The sequence below is a fragment of the Dermacentor albipictus genome, chromosome 6, assembly GCF_038994185.2.
Source record: "Dermacentor albipictus isolate Rhodes 1998 colony chromosome 6, USDA_Dalb.pri_finalv2, whole genome shotgun sequence".
Taxonomy (NCBI): Eukaryota; Metazoa; Arthropoda; class Arachnida; order Ixodida; family Ixodidae; genus Dermacentor; species Dermacentor albipictus.
Window position 1 is genome coordinate 106,873,439 of NC_091826.1, and position 20,608 is coordinate 106,894,046.

A 20,608-nucleotide genomic window follows, 5' to 3' on the forward strand; every position below is an offset into this window, starting at 1 on the left:
ATTCCACACTGCAGATAGAGAACTGATTGGGTTTAAAAAAGAAAGTAACGCAAGGAAACGATAAGAACTGTGCATCGTAAATCACTGATCTTACACTAGTAAAGCAATACACGTTGCAACAACGCCAACAACTAACACGTGGTCGCGGAAAATCTAGTAAACAAACGGTCGCTTCATTTGTGTACACTGCTTACAAGTGCGGTCATGCATCCCTGATATTTCAAGAAAATATGTATATAAACATGCTGCTGTTCCAAACGCATACGCTTACGTGCAACCAACACGACGGAAATCGCACAACTCTTGCTTGACGGATCGGTTAGGGTGCTTCGATGGGCCTCGACGCGTAGCTCGGTCTGGCATGTGAGGGCAGCATTTTAGGAAGTATGGGGTGTGAGCGCCTCTCGCGGAGAGCCGAGGCATAAATCGAGGAGGAAAGGAGAGGGCAATGGACGGTCTCCGCGGCACCATTGCGCGGGCATGAAAAATATAGGAGGCTATGCTCCCACCCACAATAGACATGGCTTATTGCAGGGAAACGTCAGCCGAAAGAAGGCAGCAGCTTAGCTGCTATAAGCTCCGCCATACATCTAGGCTGTCATGCTACATAATCGCCTACATCACATGGTGGTTCGCCTGTGTCGGGACTTTCGTCACTGAATGTTAATTTTGAATACAGAGTGTCAAACTTGACGCTGAAAACAGTTGCCTACAGACTTTTTGAATTTCTTGCAAGAACGTCCGAATAATTGCGTGGGCAGTCCAAAAACAGCAACATTGGTGGGAAAAGTTCCTATTTACAAGCCCCACCAGCGGTATGAAAAAGTTACTTAATTTTGCCCTGTGCTGTGCTTCTGCGATATACCACATACTTGAAATAACACGATGGTCGACATCGCGGAGGCAATTCACTTTCACGCATCCCACAGCTCGGTGTGTGTCACATATGCCATCATGAAGTGCAGGTATATACGAGTGACCTTGGACTCGGCAATGCTGTCCGATGAGGCGCCAAATGAGTTTGGCAAAAGCGGTTGTAGTAGGTGCCGCCGTATCGTCACCCATGAGCCCAATCGTAGCCTCCGCCCACCAGCCTAGCCCGCGATCCCCCGCCCAATCACCAAGGAAGTTTACTGATCTGAACACACTGGAGGCCACCTTGCCGTGAGAACCTGCTGTGGGGCTGCCACCACGTCGGCTGGCAGCAAATTTTTCTTACAGCCGTATGATGCAGCTAGGCCTAATCAGCAACACTTTGTCAACATCCAGTAACGAAAGCCACTGTTTGTTGCAGAGACGATCAAAATCTTAGCAACGACTATACCTAAGCGTAAGCCTAAACTTGCCTTGCCACCAAGAGGGAGGGATAGGCGACAAACAGTGCAAAAATTATTCACAGCCGCCATATGTGTGCGAGATCGTGCACATTGTTAGAAATACTGAACAAGAACATACAGTGTCCGAAACTTTGATCACCATTTTACATTGGCCATCCAGGAGGGAAACTCGGGTCTGGCTTGGTGCCAGCGCGATTGGTCGCTGCTGCCTGAAAAGTGAAGCTGTACCATATTGCCTAAGCAACTTACGCGCGGTGGAGTGGAAGGTATTACAAACAGACAACAGCTCAAGGCTGAAACAGCGGTGCGATGCACGCTTTATTGGGGAGGCTTGACTGGGTCTACTGCGAAGTTAATGCAGCTGCTGGTCCATGCCATGCTGCTTTTGATGGTGCGGAGAAACGGTGCTTGAGGACCAAGTTCCATTTTCAAAAGCTCGAGCAACCGTTTAAACACAGGGTGGGCGCAGATTTCTCATATCTGGCTTAATTAATTGTCACAGGATGTAGCAGGATTCGCTTCTCCGCACATTTCGGCTGAACTGGCGCAGCAGCAGCACCACTGGCAATGTATTAACAACGTCCTACTGTATAATGCAGTGCTATGTGGCTGTGAGATGCTGAAATACAGAATTGAAGTTTGGCTGTTTTTCTATTTTTCTCTCTGAAAGACTGACAAAAACAACTCGTAGGTGCCGGCTGGGCCCGAATTATTAAAGTTCTGCCAAAATCTAGTAGGCTGTAGCAGGTTTCACCTCTTGGTGCCAGCTGGGAAGAAATGGCATAGCAATCACACACACATTGACAGTATCTAGTGAATAAAAAGATTTCGTGTGGGTTTTGGTAAGAGGCCATTTAAATAGATACGCTCTTTAATCACATCATTTTGGTGTGTCTTATAATTTTCTAGAACCACCTAATTCACACCTCGACAACTATGTCAGCAATTTCAACGTTAGATAATTATTTTCAATTAAACAATAGTCTGTCAGGAACAATAATACTGCAGGCGGTTTCTCAACAAGGCTATCAACAACACACATTTGGTCTTATTCATAGAATAATACATGCTTCTTTCTTAAAACTCGGTGCATGATAGCTGGGACACCCTGCATAATTGAGGCATATAACAGCAAAAATGAATCTGTGCTCACCGGGAACTTGGTCGAACTGTTCTAGCACGATGGGGTTATCAGCTTCACAACTGGATCCCTCTGATGGCACTGGCTCTTTTGATATAACTGGAACTGGTAAAATAAAAAGTTGAGAGAGAAAGCTTTTAGTATCTTTTACAATATTGTCTAGGTGTAAGGTATAACACCTCATCCCAAATTTTTTTTACAAGAGCAACTTCTAGCTGGAATGTTGAACTTTTGTGGTTTTGTATATTGAAGAAAAATAAGGGAGGGGAGGAGAAGGCTGAGTAACAAAATCTTAAATATATAAAAAGGGCCCGAGTAGGATACATGGTTTTTTGCTGCATGTTTGCCTGTTTTATGGCATATGCCCACTCAGTGGGCCTTGCTACTCTTTTTGGACGTGGTAAATAAACTTGCTTAGTCACTAGATAATACTGTCATGAACACCTTAGCCGAGTATTACAGCTGTACCCAAGTCAGTGAGCCTAGTTTCATTCAAAATACAAGCTGCTCTTTCCGTTACTTGCTTTATGCCCTTGCTCCTTTTCATTTACAGTTATGTCCACTTTTAAATATGGTGGCTATTGGCTAAATTTAGTTGGATGCCACTGCTTCATACTTAGCTCACAACACTCCAGAAGCTAAGCTAATAGTGCGGGACCGGTCTTGTTCAGCACAATTTGCACCGCAATCCCTTTTGATCTGCAACATATTTATACAGAATAATTCCTTCACATACTGCAACCACATGTGGATGTAAGGGTAAGTCAATAACATTATTTGAACATCCTTCTGGCTTCTAGTATGTGACATACTACATTTTGGTGAGGAGAGCAAGCAGTGCAGTTGCCACTGATTGAAAAATTTCACTCCACTCATTTATTCGTAAATCGGTTGAAATCTGCTATGTGACAAGGCCATGATCTGCCACGTAAAAGGTGTGCCAGATTTTGCGAAATAAAAGTGTGAGCCCTAATGATACATCAAACGACATGAGACACACCTTTCTTTCACATGTGACGCACTATCATTTCATCATAAACAGGTGAAGTGAGAATTTTTCCCAGTTCTCACAATGTTGTGTTATATGTGGAAGGGAGTTAAACACTGCTTTGTGGTGCGATTAAAATACCAGACACATAATCTGCGATAGGTCAGTGATACCATCTGGAAGTAGAGAACAACGCTAGCATGCCGGTACTACAACTTCTGAGACAAGGTGGTGACTCAAGAGTAGATGTAGGTGTAGAGCCTAGATATTAGGGTCACATACCCACTCAGGGGGATTAGCCAAGGACTCGGGGTTCTAACCACAGCACCATGGCAGCTTTCTTTTTTCTTCTTTATTTTGAGACCAGAAGATGTTTCAGAGGCTTGCAACACGTGGTTTCAACGCCATCCTGACATGAAAGCTAGGCACAAGTGTGGGCAGGGCATAGCAGGCATCCTTCTCCTAAACATGGCACTAAATTTTGAACAAAGTTCAAATGTGAAAACAAGGTCTGGGAGGCCACAACTACAGCAGCATTTGGTTGTCAATCACTCAATTCATAGGAGGCAGACTCAAAAGCATATAACGAACTGCAAGACGACGCCTAGACACCGGCACACAGACTGTGAACAAAGGGCATACTGTCGTGGGACCCGTTAAACTGATGCGTGGAGTAATGCAGCTCTTTAGTAGTCTACACACTGGGCCACAATCAATTTATCAGGCTTCTGCAACATGCAATAGTTTGTGAGTTCTAAAGTACCTTCTTACCAAATACAGCATAAAACACACAGCCCAGCAGATGTGACACTGAGAAAAATGGTCTACTTGTAAATTGGTATTAACTCTTCTATGTCCACCACACAAAATATTAAAGGGCCTCTCACCAGGTTTGGGCATCGCAAATAAACAAGCGCAGCATGTAAATCACACAGTGGTGTTTGTGCTCTGCAAAGTATGAAACAGCTGTATAGAAATGGTTGAAATTTCAAACAGGAGACCACGCGTCCTTCCTCTTGACACAACCACGCTTCATGCAAGAAAGTCAAAGCCACACACACAAATGCCTCTACGAAAGGGGCACTGTTTGCAACATCACTGACCACAGCAACATTACTTCGGTTAATCTTTCAATGCAGAATGCATAATGCTGCCACTGGAAATTTGCTGCACAGCAAAAAAGGAAGAAAAAAGAAAGGGAGGCAGAGCTTGTCACGTGAACATGATGCAGTCTCTTGGCTCCAATACCGGAGAATGCAAGGAAAGAGTGCCGTTTTCGAGCATGAGTTGAGGCAGAGAGTGTGCCTGTTCACAGTGACGCTTGCCTCCTGGTGGCATGGTAACAAGACAGGTCAATTACTTCTTACTCCTCCAATAATGAACTGATGTAAAAAATTATTTTGGTAATTGCTCCCTAGATGGTGTTTCACAACTTCTAGAGCGCAACTAAAATTTGCAATTGGATCAGGTGAGAGGCTCTCTAGGAGTGTATTAAGTCACACACCATAAACTGAGCAAGTCCATCCTCATGCAACTCGCCAAAAGTTTATAAATGGCACGATTTCAATGTCAGAGCCATGGAATGAAAATGCACACTAATGGCAACAAAAAACAATTTATAGACATAACAATGCACACACTTGCTGGCAGCACATCGCAAGTAACAGTGAAGCTTTCAAACCTGCAACCTCCACAAGGCAATAGAACCCAAATAAGTAGAAAAATAGCATGTCTTTTGTTTATGATGGTTTAAATGAGTGGTGAGCACCTGAAGCCAGGCATTTCATAACTTGCATTTGCTTTCAGGATAAAAAAAAACAGCATGTCTGCTGTGTGAAGGCCAGCTGAACAGGTTCTGAAACGTAAGAAAAATGTTTCGGGCTTTAGACAGGGGCAACCGCACACTTGAATAGGAAAAAGTCACACATGTACACCCTGCTCAATACACAGCAGGTGATGCAATGGAAGTTACCTAGGTTTTGCAGTCATAGAATCCTCTGTTTACGTGTTTGCAGCGAGTTGTTTTTGATCAGCGGCGCTTTCTACAGAATAACTTCATGTGATAGAGCTAGAGATTGTGGAAGTAAAATGACATCATATCACACACCATTTGTACACCTTCACGCTTGCTAGTACGTAATGCACAATGTTTCGGTTGAAAGTGCACTGGGGCCACTAGATGGCAAATTTGGCTAGTTGGTTGAAGGTCACGTTGAGCCGCTGAAGTGCACCAGCACACAGACAAAAGGTTGACAAGTGCAGACAGGGCAGTGCTTCACTCATTATAGCCAAAAAGTCTTTATTGAGCAATTTTATTGAACAATTTCATTGAGTGAAGAGCTGTCCTTTCTGCTTCTTTTGTAACCTTTTATGCATGTGCCAGTGTGCTTCAGGATCTAGGATCTGGTGAACATGAACTGTGGCCACTGGTCGCACAAATATGCAACTTTGTTTGTCTGGTTGTTATTAGGCTGAGAACTACACAATATTCAAGTAATATTTTTGGTCATGAGATTATGGGGCTTAATGTTACATCATTAAATTTCATGGCCCACACCTATATATTTCATATGTGGTGCATTTTTGTCACAACTGTGAGCACCAAGGGAAGTCTCTCTAGCCCTCATTATTTTTCTTGCTATGCGTCAAATGGAGTATTCATGGTGATCCAAATGTAACTGAAAGCTGAAAAAATTAATTACTCGAAAAGTACAGATGTGTTGTGGATAGATATCAACAAGTTCCGCCTTTGGGGACCCTGTTATAATTTGATGTCACTGAGAATGGAAGTGAGAAGCCATTTGTGTAACACTTCAAGATGGCATCATGCATGAAATAAAAATGAAAATGTCTATCACCATTGACACAAATTGAGTGCCTGTCACTGATGACAAATGTTACTCCGGCTATAGGATTTTTTTAACATACATCCAGTGTTTTTCTGCACATTTCTGCAAAACCTTCTAGCAGTTCATCTACACTTCTCAGATTATTACATTTTTACTCTTTTTGGTACTTTGTATTATGTAGTATAAGATATTTTAAAAAGCCTTAATTCATGCATACAGAGATCAGTAAAAGTACAGTAGCAAAAATATACTCATTTTAGGTCTTCTGAAACAAACTGCTCAGAAAGCTTGTGCTGCTTCATCCCAGACCACCAATCTCAGACAATAAACCTCTTTGAACACTCTGCATCATTCCGTTCACACCACGCAGCTTATCCATTGTTTACAAACCGTGCATAATCTAAGCATGCATCACGAGCAAGCTGTGAACATGTATTAGTATGTCCCAAAAGTTTAAAAATTTAACCATAACTAGTGAGGTTATCCTAGCAACAGGCTTGGCATGTAACTACAGGTGTAACCAATGATGAGGGATTAAAGGGTAGGGAAAAATATATGCGGATCCAATACTCGTTGGAATCTATGTGAAGTGAAGCTTAAAAAGCATCAATGCTTCCCTACAAACAGCAATATGTACAATTTCGTTTACTTTCATCATTATGCAACATGTAACCTCACGGAATAGTTTACCCATCACAGAGGTTACAACTTTATTGTCATGCAACTTTTACGTTAATACACAGCATCATACATGCAAAGCAAATTAGCATGCAAACTTAAAAATAAATTGAATTTCACTATATGTGACCAATTTTCTCAGAAATATTCTTGAAAATTAGTACGTTTCAGAAAACTGAAACATCATGTTTACAACTTGTAATTAATTCATCAATAAAGAATGATATCACAATTCTGTAAAGTTCATTTAATAATACATCTAAAGGGGATATAATTGATGTATTATAATCCTCTCTGAAATGTACAACTAATTTCTGAGTAAGACTTCTGCAAAACAGATGTGACCACTGTGACAATTTCCCTTAAATGATCAATTCATATTACAGATTTGTATCTCTGAGATGCTAAAACACCGCTATTTAAAGAACTGTGACATCCATTTTCGGTGCAGAGTTATAGATTTGTAAACTTCATGCGTCTATTATTTGTTCCAGAACTTGCCAGTTATCAGCGATTTTTGTAAAATGTATGAGGTCCGAAATCAAAATCCTGCTCCCTAAGGCTGCCAGAAATTATTTTTCTCTTTTAAATGCAACAAAGTTCATTCAATTCAGTACAGTGGCCATCCAATGACAAAAGAAAGGAAATTAGAGTTGATCTCGAACTAAAAAAGGAAAATTGATTCTGAAGCTTTAAGTGAAAGGAATTACACACCATCACACATTTTCCGTTGTTACCCTTGCATTCTGTTACCCTTCCAGTGGCCTGCATACAATGGCAGCAAATACCATCAGTTACCAGTGCCTCCTGATATGTCATAGAAGGGAAGCATACTAAGAAAAAATTACAAATTGTGCACATGGAGGATACTAGTGTCAGAATTATACAAATTTTATTGCTTTTGCGAGCTAAATTTGATTTGATTTTCTCAAAACCAGTTTTTTTAGCCACCTCTAAGACTGCAGCTTGTGATGCATTTTGACATAAGAAAATTAAAAATTTTGGTTATTATGTGCACACAAATCTAAGTACACAAGTGTCTCTGCATTTTGCCCTCCCCCCCCCCCCCCTCTACTCGATCAAAATGTGGCCGGAATCAAACCCGTGGCCTCGGGCTCAGCAGCACAACACCCACAGCCAATGGGCTATCACAGCAGGTTAGCTGCAAGCTAACGCTTCCAGTTAAGCGAAAAAGTGCTAGTTCAGGACGACTGATACATGTTATCGCTATACAGAGTATTCCAGAGTGGCAAATTGCAATGCACGCAAACAACACTAAGCATGACTCACACAAAAGCTGAAGAAGAATGTCACAGCTGCATGAGGCTTACGTATTTCCACTGTAAACACTTTCCATGGCATATGGAATGGTTTCAGGATACCTCGTTTATTTCCAAACTGAAGGTAACAACAAGAGTTAAAAAGGAATAAAGAGCACTGACTAAAGAACTCGCATGTACTCAGGAGCAGAACAAGCATTTATAAATATACAGAAAAGCTGAATACAAATTAAATGACATATAAATAATATGAGCAACAGCGCATTTGCACAACTGCGCTAACTATAGACACAACTGCCACAATTGACCCCACATACGCAGATTACTTTGAATCATAACAAAACTTTCTATAATGACCGGAAAGGTGAGCACGAATGGAATGACTTAATAACATTCAAAGTGAGGAATGGAACAGTCGCAGAACTATGCAACCTATGAACATAACTGCACACTGACCCTGAGTAAAAGTGCATAATCACAGAGATGCTGTTTTATACGTAAAATACAACAATATATGCAAAGATGTATTGTATCGAAGGTGCCGTTTCTACTTTGTAAAATACTGGCAAACAGAACACTTCAAACTCTGAGTAACGTGTTCAAAGTGTGTGGCACGTGATTTTCATGCAAAGTGCAGCAAACTAAAAAGTGAGCAACTTTTCTTATCGCAGCCACCCAACCTCCCCTCCCACATGAACAGTCAGACCTGCAACAGTCTGTGAACACAAAAATTTACCATAAAGTCAACACACATTTTCATGGTTCTGTCCAGACTACATTATAACAAGATCACTAAGAAAGCAAGGCCTTGTACATTTGTGAATGAATTTTCACCAGCCATTATGCAGTATCCAAGTACACCTTAAAATTGAAATACTGCACTACCATGTTACAAATTGACAACCTTGCAAGGTGCAAGAACTTCCTTTTTTTCATGTTGGAGCATCATTTTCTAGCTGATTTGTTAAAAGGCACAAATCTGGTAAGTCGGTTGCTCTGAACCAGACAGTTTGCAGCTCTGAGTGGTTTGCACACACCATATACACCAGGCACTTGTATGGCATTTTGCATTGGCATATAATAAGTTCGTTGTTTGAGATGAGTGATCATACCACAAGCGTTGATAATAGAGAGTTTAAATATGCTCATATGTGTTTTGTCATTTATGAGGCACCAGAGACAAAGACAGTTGTAGCACCACCAGTAGCCTCTTCAGTCACACTGCATTCAAACGCATTAAAGATATTTTTAATCTGGTTGACATTCCCTGTTCATTTCGTACAGGAAATTAAAAGGCCAGGAAAGAATGGGGCCACAACACACCTGACTAGATTGCCGACCCTATACATTCGGTACACTAAAAAAGAATGATAACATACAGCTCACACACAAAACACATCTACTCTTGGTATTAGGTGATATAAAGAAAACTCAGAATTCTTTACCTAATAGCAGCAAAAACACAAGAACGTATTCACCAAAACAGGCTGCCAGACTCGCAACACTTATAAAATACAGCTGAATCTTGTTATAATAAAGCCACTCAATACATGAAAATATATTTGCTACGCCCAACATTTGTTTTAAGCACATATTTTTTAAATACTTATAGCAGCAAGGCACATTTTTTATTTACTTTCCTAGATTTCCTCATTTGTTACATTGAGATTCAACTGTACCAATCCTCCAACACATAGCAGAAAGTCACCAGCACCTCATCATCATGCACACCTAGAAACCCAATGATCAAGATTTGTATGTGTGGCATGAAACGAAGAATCACTTCAGCACTACTGAGGTATCAGCATATAGGCAGCTATACAAAAAACACTGTGTATTAAGCATTACAAGAATGATAATGTCATAAATTTTCTGTCGAAGGAAAATAAAGAAGGTTGAAAGTCTCGGTCAGCACCCATACATTTCTATGGCTGCACACTTTTGTTATTTCGACCCAAAAATTGGCCCTTCCTTGATAGGTAAAACTTGACAAGTCAGCAACCATGTACTTGACCCCTATTATGAGCTTGACAGTGACCCCTTCAGTGACAGCTTCTGCCTCAGCGGAGCTTAGGGGACAGTGAATCGGTTGAACAAGTCACCCCCCGTCGAAAATACTTATTTACAGCCTGCCCTAGCATTATTTTCAAGCGATAACCATAACTCAGAATGTCTGATTACGATGTTTATCCCATTATAATGTACGCCTTTTTTTTTCAAGGAAAATGGGCCGAAAATTGCCTGCGCAGTGCACTTAGCTACAAAACCAAAACTGCCCTTCACGACGTTTGTGCACTTCGCAGCATAAAATAAATGTATTGCGGCGAAGCTAACTTTAGGAAACCAAATGCTATTGTGTAATAAATATGTTTGTTGCTAAAACGTCGGGTGTGCATTGGATTTCTAATTTGCTTAGGTGGTCTAAAGTCGTGTATACGTTTAGTTTTCTACTTTCGACAAATAAAAAGTGGTCACCCATTAGACTCGGGGGCATTATAGAATCAAGCAAATACTGGCAAATGAATTACTTTTTGCGTTTATTCTCCATCTTGTATAATCCAACTCGCCAGATAACTCGACCGGTGCCGTCGGGGCCAAACGGAAGTCGACGCACAAGGAATTCCACAGATGAGATGTAGTTACAATTTATTTGGGATGAAACAGGCAAGTCCTGTATCATAGAATGGCGTTAAACAAAACGCACAGCAAAATTAAACTTTCATTGGATATCCGAGCCCAAATGAGCAATTTAGTGAGGAGAATCATCTATGCTTGTGTTCCCTCATCAACTCAACATCCAGCACACAGACATGCCATGGGGAACCTAAATACATATGCATTGACTGGGAATCTTAGCATTAAAGTTCACTGCACATCTTTTCATCTATATTCTACATTTTCATCACTTTAACACTTAATGTTTCACTAGATTACCCATCCCCACTCCTTCAACGAGTTATTCAGTCATTCATGTCGTTGGTTCCATGTTAATATGACAAGCTTGTCTATCAATAAATCACTGGCAGAATAGACAGATGTGCCATCAGATAAAATGCAAATGACAGGCAAATGTCAGCAGCACGGCATTTTAGCCATTAATTTCCACAAAGTGGTAAAACAGACCGCAGGCAACATAGATCAGCTTGAAATCCGTGAACTCTAGGATGGGCTCACGAAGACAAGCATGCCAGGAGAGTCTCTTATGTAGGCTTTTAACATCCAGAAAAACACAACATTCAAAATAGCTCCTTGTTTTACCAACATAGATACAAGTACACTGGAGTGGTCCTTTCAAATGCAACAGCCTGTGCGCCTGCGCAGCAAATACCACCATAGTTTTATGATGGTGGCAGGAATCTGTATAATGTAGCACTTAGTGTTGCACATAAAAGATGCACCAGTTATACACGTCTCTTCAATGCTGAACTGCTGACTGATTACTTCTCAAGCTTTGCAGACAGAATTTTGCAGTGGGTTCCATTTGATATGGTGAAATGTGCCTTTTGCCATAATGATGATAGATGGCACCACTGTTCAGTGGTAGCAAAATCAGCATAACCGTAACAAATGTGCTTTTTTGGCTGCATTGCAAATGAAACAAGCAAGTAATGCTGGAAAATGTGGTATCAAACTAAACCCACTGCAAAATGCTACCCCTCTTCAAAATAAGAGTGGAAATTACTCATTGGTATAGCAAACAAGAAGAAAGGGGGCCACTCGAGGGATCTGAGAGTTTTACTTTGCAACACTCAGTATTTCATGTATTCTCTTTCATAACCTCTGTTCTTGGTAAAACTGATACTCTGGATACCAGAGCAAAAGCAGACCACTTCTGCTTGATAGCTTAAAAAAACTATTGCAGGAAATGTCACTGACTTAAAGCACAACTGAGTCGCCTTGCGCAAGGAGGCAGAGAGAGTGCAAGGGAAGAAAATTAACTGTCATGCAGCAAGAACGGCAACACCGCAGTCGTCAAGGTGCGAAGTGCTCCGCCCTGTGGTCCAGCAGCGCCCGGCAGCTGTCGAACCACTTTGAGCATAGCCGGCACCGGACCTTGCTGCTCCCTTGGTCCTGCCTCGTGAGGTGCGCGGTCAGCGACCTCTCAGTCGAGAAGGAGAGCAGGCACAGGCTACATTTGTACAGGCATTCACACTTGTGATGCCACTTGGTGTGCAACTCCAGGAGCCGCACATTGGTGAACACCTCGGAGCAGTGGTCGCACTTGTGAGGACAGTACGAAGGGTGAGTGTTGAGGTGTGCTTCCAGGAGTTCCTTCGAAGCGAACACCTTTGGGCAGAGATGGCAGCTGTGCGAATGAGAGCCGGCCCGCCTTGCGTCCAAGCTGCTGAAAGACCTCCGGGTTGCTGTGGGAAGCTGACTGCTTCTTCCATCAGTGGCTAACATGGTGGAGAAGAGAGGGGGAATAATATTAAACTATGGGGTTTATTGTCCCAAGAGGGGGAGAGGGAGGAATAATGGTAAAAGCAGGGAGGTTAACCAGATGTTATTCTGCACAGGGGAACGGTGCTCTTCATTTGACAGCTGGTCTGTGTAAATGACAACACTTCAGCATGCAGCCCCCCCCCATATGGTGTGATTTCTCTCTTCCTTCCTAATCACGAAAATGCTTCATTGGTTATAAGGGACATCACAGTCGAAGGCTTTAGATTAACTATGACTACCTGGGGTTCTCTGTGCACCCAGAGCACGGTGCATGAGCGTTTTTGCATTCTGCCCCTATGGAAGTGCGGGCACTGCGACCAGGGATTGCACGTGCAACACCATACTCAGCAATGTGATGCCATAGCCAGTGCAGCAAGTGGGGGCAGAGAGCGAACGAGTTTCAAAAGTAGAATCACAGTACAGTCAAGCCTCTATTTACCAAGCAGATGCAGCAACTTATTGGATAAATTAAAGTCAATAAATATATTTGGTCGACCAGTCTTTATTTAAATGAGCATTCTAATGCTACAATAGAAATGAAATTACAGGGTCTGATACTATCTGTTACAGTTGAACCTGTTCATAATGAACTCCGTAGTTCGGCAAAAAGTAGTTATGTCAATACTTTCTTATATGTAGGCTTACCTTTAAAAACATGCAAAAATTTGCGACATCTTTCCTCTGCTGTAATCTTATTACAAAGTGCTAAAAACCCCTCTAACGTTAAGACAAGCCATTTCGCTTCGTAAAGCAATACCTGTGGTGTGTTTACGAGTGAATCGAACTGCTTTTGCAATCAATAAAACTGCCGTCATCGGCAGAAAATGTGCACAATGCTTGCGAAGTCACTGCTGACTTGACAATCCGTGTTTCTTTTACTTCCGCTTGTTGACTACCTATGCAAAAAGCAACAATCCCTATTTCATAAGCTTGTGTCAAATAGCCGGGAAACAAATCATGGCGTTGCCGCCATATGATCATCTTCAACGTGGTCCTCATCGTGCTCCTGTTGTCACAGACATGTATATTCGCAACCCACGAACATAGCATACTCATATTACACAACATGTTGGTCTACCTGGTATTGCTTTGCGGGACCCCAAACAATGCAAGATAGCCAGGTACCTGCAAAATGCTTAGCATAACATTGATTCCAGCAGTCTTCAGGATGTACACAATTTTATTTTCTTGTCCAACTGAACATAACTAACAATTGAAGTTCTTCCAAAGATTGCTATAATATGAGGGGCATCATGGAAAACTCTACCTATATTTCAGTTCTTATAGTAATTGTGAATTTTCATTTACGAAGCCTGCCTAATTTGTGTGTAACGTCCATTTAAATAATGAAGCTGGACATCACAGTTCTTTCAAAACATTGCCCAATTACGACGACTGGCTAATTTGAAACCCTGAGCACAGCAGCCACTTTTCTTTGAGAGGTTGTGATTATTGTGCAATCTATGGGACTTGAGTGGATACGAGAACGAAGCATTCCAGTCAGCTGGAACAGGAAACTACAGCGACATACATGCCGGCATTTTGCAAAGGTCTCACCATTATGAACTTTATAGCTGTGCATCAGTCACACGAGGCTAAGCAAGGCAAGAACTGTAAAGGTAAGTTTTCTGTGTTGCTTTGACCAAAAAAGTATGCAGTTTCGAAAGGCTGAACGTCATCGCGATCAATTATCAGCATGCAACAACGTAAATGAAGTGTTTATGAACCATGGTCTCCAGATAACTGAAGAGTAGCTGCTGAGCCTTTGAATCTTAGCGGTGTTGTGCGCAGTGTGGCGTGTTCACGCCGACTCTGGGTCTTGTGACGATCAATGGCAATTACATCAGCACTCATGGCTTTCAAAATATGCATGCAGCACTCGCTCATATAGAAGGCATTTAGATGAGCGAGTGCTAAAAGGGCCTCTTGCGATCTAAAAAGCCCTCCTGTGATACAAAAGGCCCTTTTTTTTCACATTGCATGCGCCCCATTTTTACCATGACTATGTTTGAAATGTCCATTGTAACTGTACGGTACTTTGAAAAATGCATGCTATATCTGGACACGCTTTTAACAGGAAGGGTAGGGGAACCGTAAGTGCACAGAAATACGGTGATTATAGCCGACAGATAATTATATGAGGGATCATGATCATCATGATTCCACTTCATGTCCACTGCAGGACGAAGGCCTCTCCCTGCGATCTCCAATTACCCCTGTCCTGCGCCAACCGATTCCAACTAGCACCCGCATATTTCCTAATTTCATCACACCACCTAATCTTCTGCCGTCCTCTACTGTGCTTCCCTTCTCTTGGTACCGATTCTGTAACCCTAATGGCCCAACAGTTATCTAACCGGCGCATTACATGACCTGCCCAGTGCCATTTTTTTCTCTTGATGTCAATTAGAATGTTGGCTATACGCGTTTGCTCTCTGATCCAAACAGCTCTCTTTCTGTCTCTCAACGTTATACCTAGCATTCTTCGTTCCATCGCTCTTTGTGCAGTCCTTAATTGTTCTCAAACTTCTTTCTCAGTCTCCAAGCCTCTGCCCCATATGTTAGCACCGGTAAAATACATTGGTTATACACCTTCCTTTTCAATGATAATGGTGTGCTGACAATGTCTGTCGTAAGCGATCCAACCCATTTTTATTCTTCTATAAATTTCCTTCTCATGATAGGGTTCCCTGTGATTAATTGACCTAAGTAAACATACTCTTTTACAGACTCTAGAGGTTGACTGGCGATCCTGAACTCTTGTTCCCTTGCCCAGTTATTCATCATTATCTTTGTCTTCTGCATATTAATCTTCAACCCCACTCTTACACTCTCTCTGTTTAGGTCCTCAATCATTTGTTGTAACTCGTCTGCAGTATTGCTGTATAGAACAATGTCCTCGGCAAACCGAAGGCTGCTCAGGTATTCGCTGTCTATCCTCACTCCTAAGACTTCCCAGTTTAATAGCTTGAATACTTCTTCCAAGCACACAGTGAATAGCATTGGAGAGATTGTGTCTCCCTGCCTGACCCCTTTCTTTATAGGTATTATAGGTATTTTCCTACTTTTCTTGTGGAGAATTAAGGTAGCTGTGGAATCTCTGTAGATATCTTCAAAGATATTTATGTAAGTGGTCTTTACTCCTTGATTACGTAATGCCTCCATGACTGCTTGTATCTCTACTGAATCAAATGCGTTTTTGTAATCTATGAAAGCCATATAGAGAGCCTGATTGTACTTTGTGGCTTTCTCAATTTTCCGATTGATGACATAGATGCGATCCATTGTTGAGTATCCCTTCCTGAAACCTGCCTGTTGCCCTGATTGACTAAAGTGGGTGCAACTATATAACAAAGCAAATTTATGTTTGCAGGTAGCTCAAGATATGATGTTAACCACAAGCAAAAAGCCAAAATACCTATAAAATTATAACCTTAACCCTTTGAGGGTCGATGCCGTAAATATACGGTGCCGCGAACAGGTCCGAAAATGGTTGATGCCGTATATTTGCGGCGCCACCGGTATGTTTTAAACGAGCACCAATTTCCTAACTTTCTATTGCCTGGCATGTGCTGCCACTATGTTGGAATACATGAAATTTTTTGCTCGCGTCTCTCTTATTCGGTTTTCGTTGTATAGTTTTTTTTTGCTCCGACGCGTCTGCTACCGCTCGCGCATCGGCGCCCTCGCGGGCGCACGGCGGTTAGTTTTTGCTTCGTTCCTCACGCGGGTTCAATTTCTTTCACTCGCAAAACTAATGGCTATCTTGTTCTCATCACTGAAAGGGTGACTGCCTGTCACTCGCTCGTTTGTTGCTCACATGGGTCCGCATACGAAGGATGCCGTCGTGCATGCGTTTCCTTTTTTGGAGACTCAGAAAACTAAGTGCCTGTGGTTGACGATAAGATTGAAGGATGAGCGGAAGTTTTTCACGACGTTTCACGTTTTTGACGAGCGCATGATCACCCATTTTTCTTGAGCTTGCTCACCTCACAGTTCGATTACGCTATGGACGTGCGCGCTGGCTGCTCTGCAGCAAGTGAGTAAAGCGGCGATTCCTCCGATGCGGACTACTGCCCAAGTACCGGGTCAGAGTCACATTAATAGGACCTGAGCCCATCAAATGAGGAGTTACTCACCAGTTCAGACTCAGAATCTGCCGAAGGAGCAACATCGCAAAAGCGTTCATGACATGACGATGGTGACGGGGTCAAAGGTGACTTTTCTCCCTCCTTGTTTACGTTTGACGCCACACATTCTGGACAAGTGTCCAGCTCTATGCTACCCCCAGACGCAAAAGAAGTCGACTACTTCTAGCTTTTTTTTGACGAAGGTGTGGTTTTGCAGATCGTAACCGAAACAAACAAGTACGCAAAACAGAAAGCTCACGAGTGTAGTCTACCCCGAAAGTCGCTACTCAGGGAGTGGCAGGAGACCGACGTCTCAGAACTTTACTGCTTTCTAGCGGTTGTGCTGTTGATGGGCCTGGTGAGGAAAAATACTGTCAGGGAATACTGGTCTAAAGATAAAATGTTGGAAACTCCTTTTTTCCGGTCAGTCTTTTCCGCCAACCGATCTTGCCTATTGACGCGGGAGCTGCTTTTCAGTTCAATCACAGATAAAAAAGACCCCCTAAGTGCAATCAGACCAGTGATGGAAGCAATACAAGAAAGATTTGCCGCACCTTTTGTTCCTTGTCAAGACTTGTGCATTGAAGAGTCTCTGATGCCTTGGAGAGGACGCCTTCCTTTTCGACAATACATTTCTTCTAAGAGGCATCGGTTTGGTGTAAAGCTGTTTGTGCTCTGTGACGTCAACACAGGCTACATCTTGCGGTTTATCGTGTACACAGGAGCTACTACAGCTGTGACCATATTGAAAGAGCTGGGATTCACAGGGTCTGTTGTGGTGGAGCTGCTTGGAAACTTTTTCGGGAGGGGACATTCCCTGTTCATTGATAATTGGTATACCAGCCCAGCCCTGTTCAAGTTTCTCCACAGCAGGCAGACGAGTGCTTGTGGCACGGTGCGAGCAAATAGGAGGGGGCTTCTAAAGTTCGCAAAGAAGCTTCAGCAAGGACAAATTGATAGCTTTCACACGAACACCATGCTGGCTCTGAAGTGGCATGATAGAAGAGATGTGCACATGCCGTCAACAATGCATGGAGCGGAGGTTGCTGAAACGGAGAAGCTGGACTGGAGGAAAGATGAAAGGAAGAAGCCGAAATGCGTGTTAGAATACAACAAAAAAAATGGGACTGGTAGACAGAGTTGACATGCAGCTGAGCTTTTCCGAAAGTATTAGGAAGACAATGAAGTGGAATAAGAAACGTTTTTTTTTTTTGCTTTCTAGACTCGTCGCTGCTCAACGCGTTCATTCTCTTTCATGAGAACACCGGGTCGACAACAAAATATGCAGAGTTCAAACGGCTAATATTGGGCCAACTCATTGAAGAACATTATACTGAGAAAAGCAAACGGGGAAGGCCAACTGGAGAAAATCCTCTGAGGTTGACAGCAAGACACTTTATTCAGAAGTTGCCTCCCACAGCTGCTCAGGGAAGCAGTAGCCAGAGGAGGGGCCACATCTGCGCCAACACCACTCGGCAGCAAAAACGTCACAAGGACACAAGGTATATGTGCGCTGAGTGCAACAAACCGCTCTGTGTGGAACCATGCTTCAAGAACTACCACACGCTGAAGAAATAATATTGGTGCAAGAGGAACATTTGAGACTTGCGAAAAATTTTTGTGTGCACATTCTTCTTGTGTGTTTTTCTCGTGTGGACATTCTTTTTCAGGAATGAACAGTACATATATGCCAACGGAAGACATTTTTTTCTCACTTTACGGTCACCCTAAAAAAATTACGGTAAATCTTTTTTGAAATAGGTCCCTCTGAAGAATTTAAATGTGCAATAAAAGAAATCGACCCCGGGTGGTCGCATATGGCGAAAAAAATCGACCTTCAAAGGCTTAAAAGAGCTCTTTTGTTAGCCACTAGATCCAAGAAAATGTATTTAATTAACCAGTGCCATCAAAGGCTAGCAAATAGGGCTAATCACATGCAAGAGATAGTCTCCAGCTGTCTTGTTTTGCAACACAGTGGTGGTTAGTTGTGGTTTTCTGTAGCTTAGCATTTTTTTTTTCATTTGCAATTTTGCTGCACGGTCCTGATACAGTTGAACTCTTATAACGATCTCAGATATAATTAACCATCGGTGCAATAGGCCTATTTCAACAATCTGGAATGACCATCTATGGCCTTCCACCATAAGAACAGCTGCTGAAGCGTTCCTGTGTCTGTATTCCCGCAACCCGACTCGCTGAGAATGCTGCACCACACGCTCCCACCACACAATGTTACACAGGATTGGCGCTTACTACGCCATTATAAGGTAACCATGGTTCAGTGGCGCTTCGTTTATGCACTGTCGACTGCTGATAATGGTTCACGCTCACATTCTACCTTTTGAACATCGCATGTATTTTGTCTGAAGCAACATAGACAACATAATTTTACGGCTCTTGTGTGGCTGATGCGCAGTCGTAATGCTGACACCGTGATGTCCGAGACCTTCACAGAATGGCGGCATGCCGCAGTAGTTTCTGGAACTTACGCTTCCGGCTCACTAGAACAGTTCACTTTTTTGTGCAGAATACATGCATGACCCAGTTGTAGCAAAATATGTCAGATGCTCTGAAATAAAAAAATGATGGCTACACTTGAAGTTTGAAAATGACAGGTGATCAGAACTGGGAGCCATTTCGAAGGAGTTATACTACGCCGCATTTCTTTCTTTAGATAGAAGTTTCTAGTGAAAATTTGCAGCTAGGTGCAGGAATTCACGGTGTACAAAAACGACACTGAAAATCTGGTTTTCCGACTAAAGTGTTGCCGAATTGTAACTGCTCACGCCTGCTTCAGTGCGGTTAACTTTGGGGGGTTTTAAAGGCGAGTCTATATATATAATGAACTACTGATATAACAACCACTTTGCATAGAACTATCTAGTTCTTTATAAACGAGTTCGACTGTATTCTCCTGCTATAGCGAAATTGAAATTGTGGGATCTGACATTGTATAGCATATATCGAAGCAATTTTTTGTTTGCACATGCGACTTCCCTTAATTAAACCCTGATAGGACTGAAGAAAGCTGAATTATTGGATGGGTAAAATAAAACAAAATGCAGCAAAATGCCGAAACAGGCGGCCTGATTCACTTGGTATCGTAATGATTTTAAAGTTAGCTTCGCCGCAATACAGCAAACCAATACCAAATGGGGAAAGGTGCCACTGTTTTGGGGAATAGCACGCATTCCTTAATTTACACAAACACATGCGCCATCTCCGGTCACTGTACAAGCACTGAGACATCTAGTGAGTTTACTGGCGGGCCTTCGCAGTTTTAAGTAGACCCCCGCTCTTTCGTTGGCTTTAAACATTTGTTTAAAGCCAACGAAAGAGCTGGGGTGCAGTCATGTCCTAACCAGATTTTCGATCGTCGAAAATCTGATTAGCGGGTCAAGCGCATCGGTTTTCATACATGAATCCTCGGAGGTTCTAGAGCAATCACTGGTGCCCCCATGTCTTCCAGAAAGTATTATACAATTCGTGTTGCAAATACATGCAATCAGATTACATAAGGTTCGGTTATAACAGACAGCGGATGAACCATTGACAACATTTGAGAAACTTCCAAAACATGCAGGTGCGTCCTGTGCTGAGTGATTTGTTAGACGGAGAAACATGGTCACCCGATAAGCAAATGCACGTGTCAATATGACAACATCCTTTCAAAACCCCATTTTTTTAAATTTCGTGGTAACAAGTACATTAGTAGAAGATGAAACGAAGGTCACGGTTTCCCGAATTCAATTTTGCACTGAA

General features: G+C 42.4%; 1 protein-coding gene across 1 annotated transcript in view; it reads right to left on the reverse strand.

Annotated features, from left to right (window-relative positions):
* Positions 1–20,608, reverse strand: part of LOC135904990 (zinc finger and SCAN domain-containing protein 2-like) — a 40,210-nt gene that overhangs the window by 14,422 nt on the left and 5,180 nt on the right. Inside the window, exon 3 of the mRNA XM_065435985.1 lies at positions 2,491–2,583. Within this exon, the coding sequence (XP_065292057.1) occupies positions 2,491–2,583 (93 nt within the window). The remainder of the gene's footprint in view (positions 1–2,490; positions 2,584–20,608) is intronic.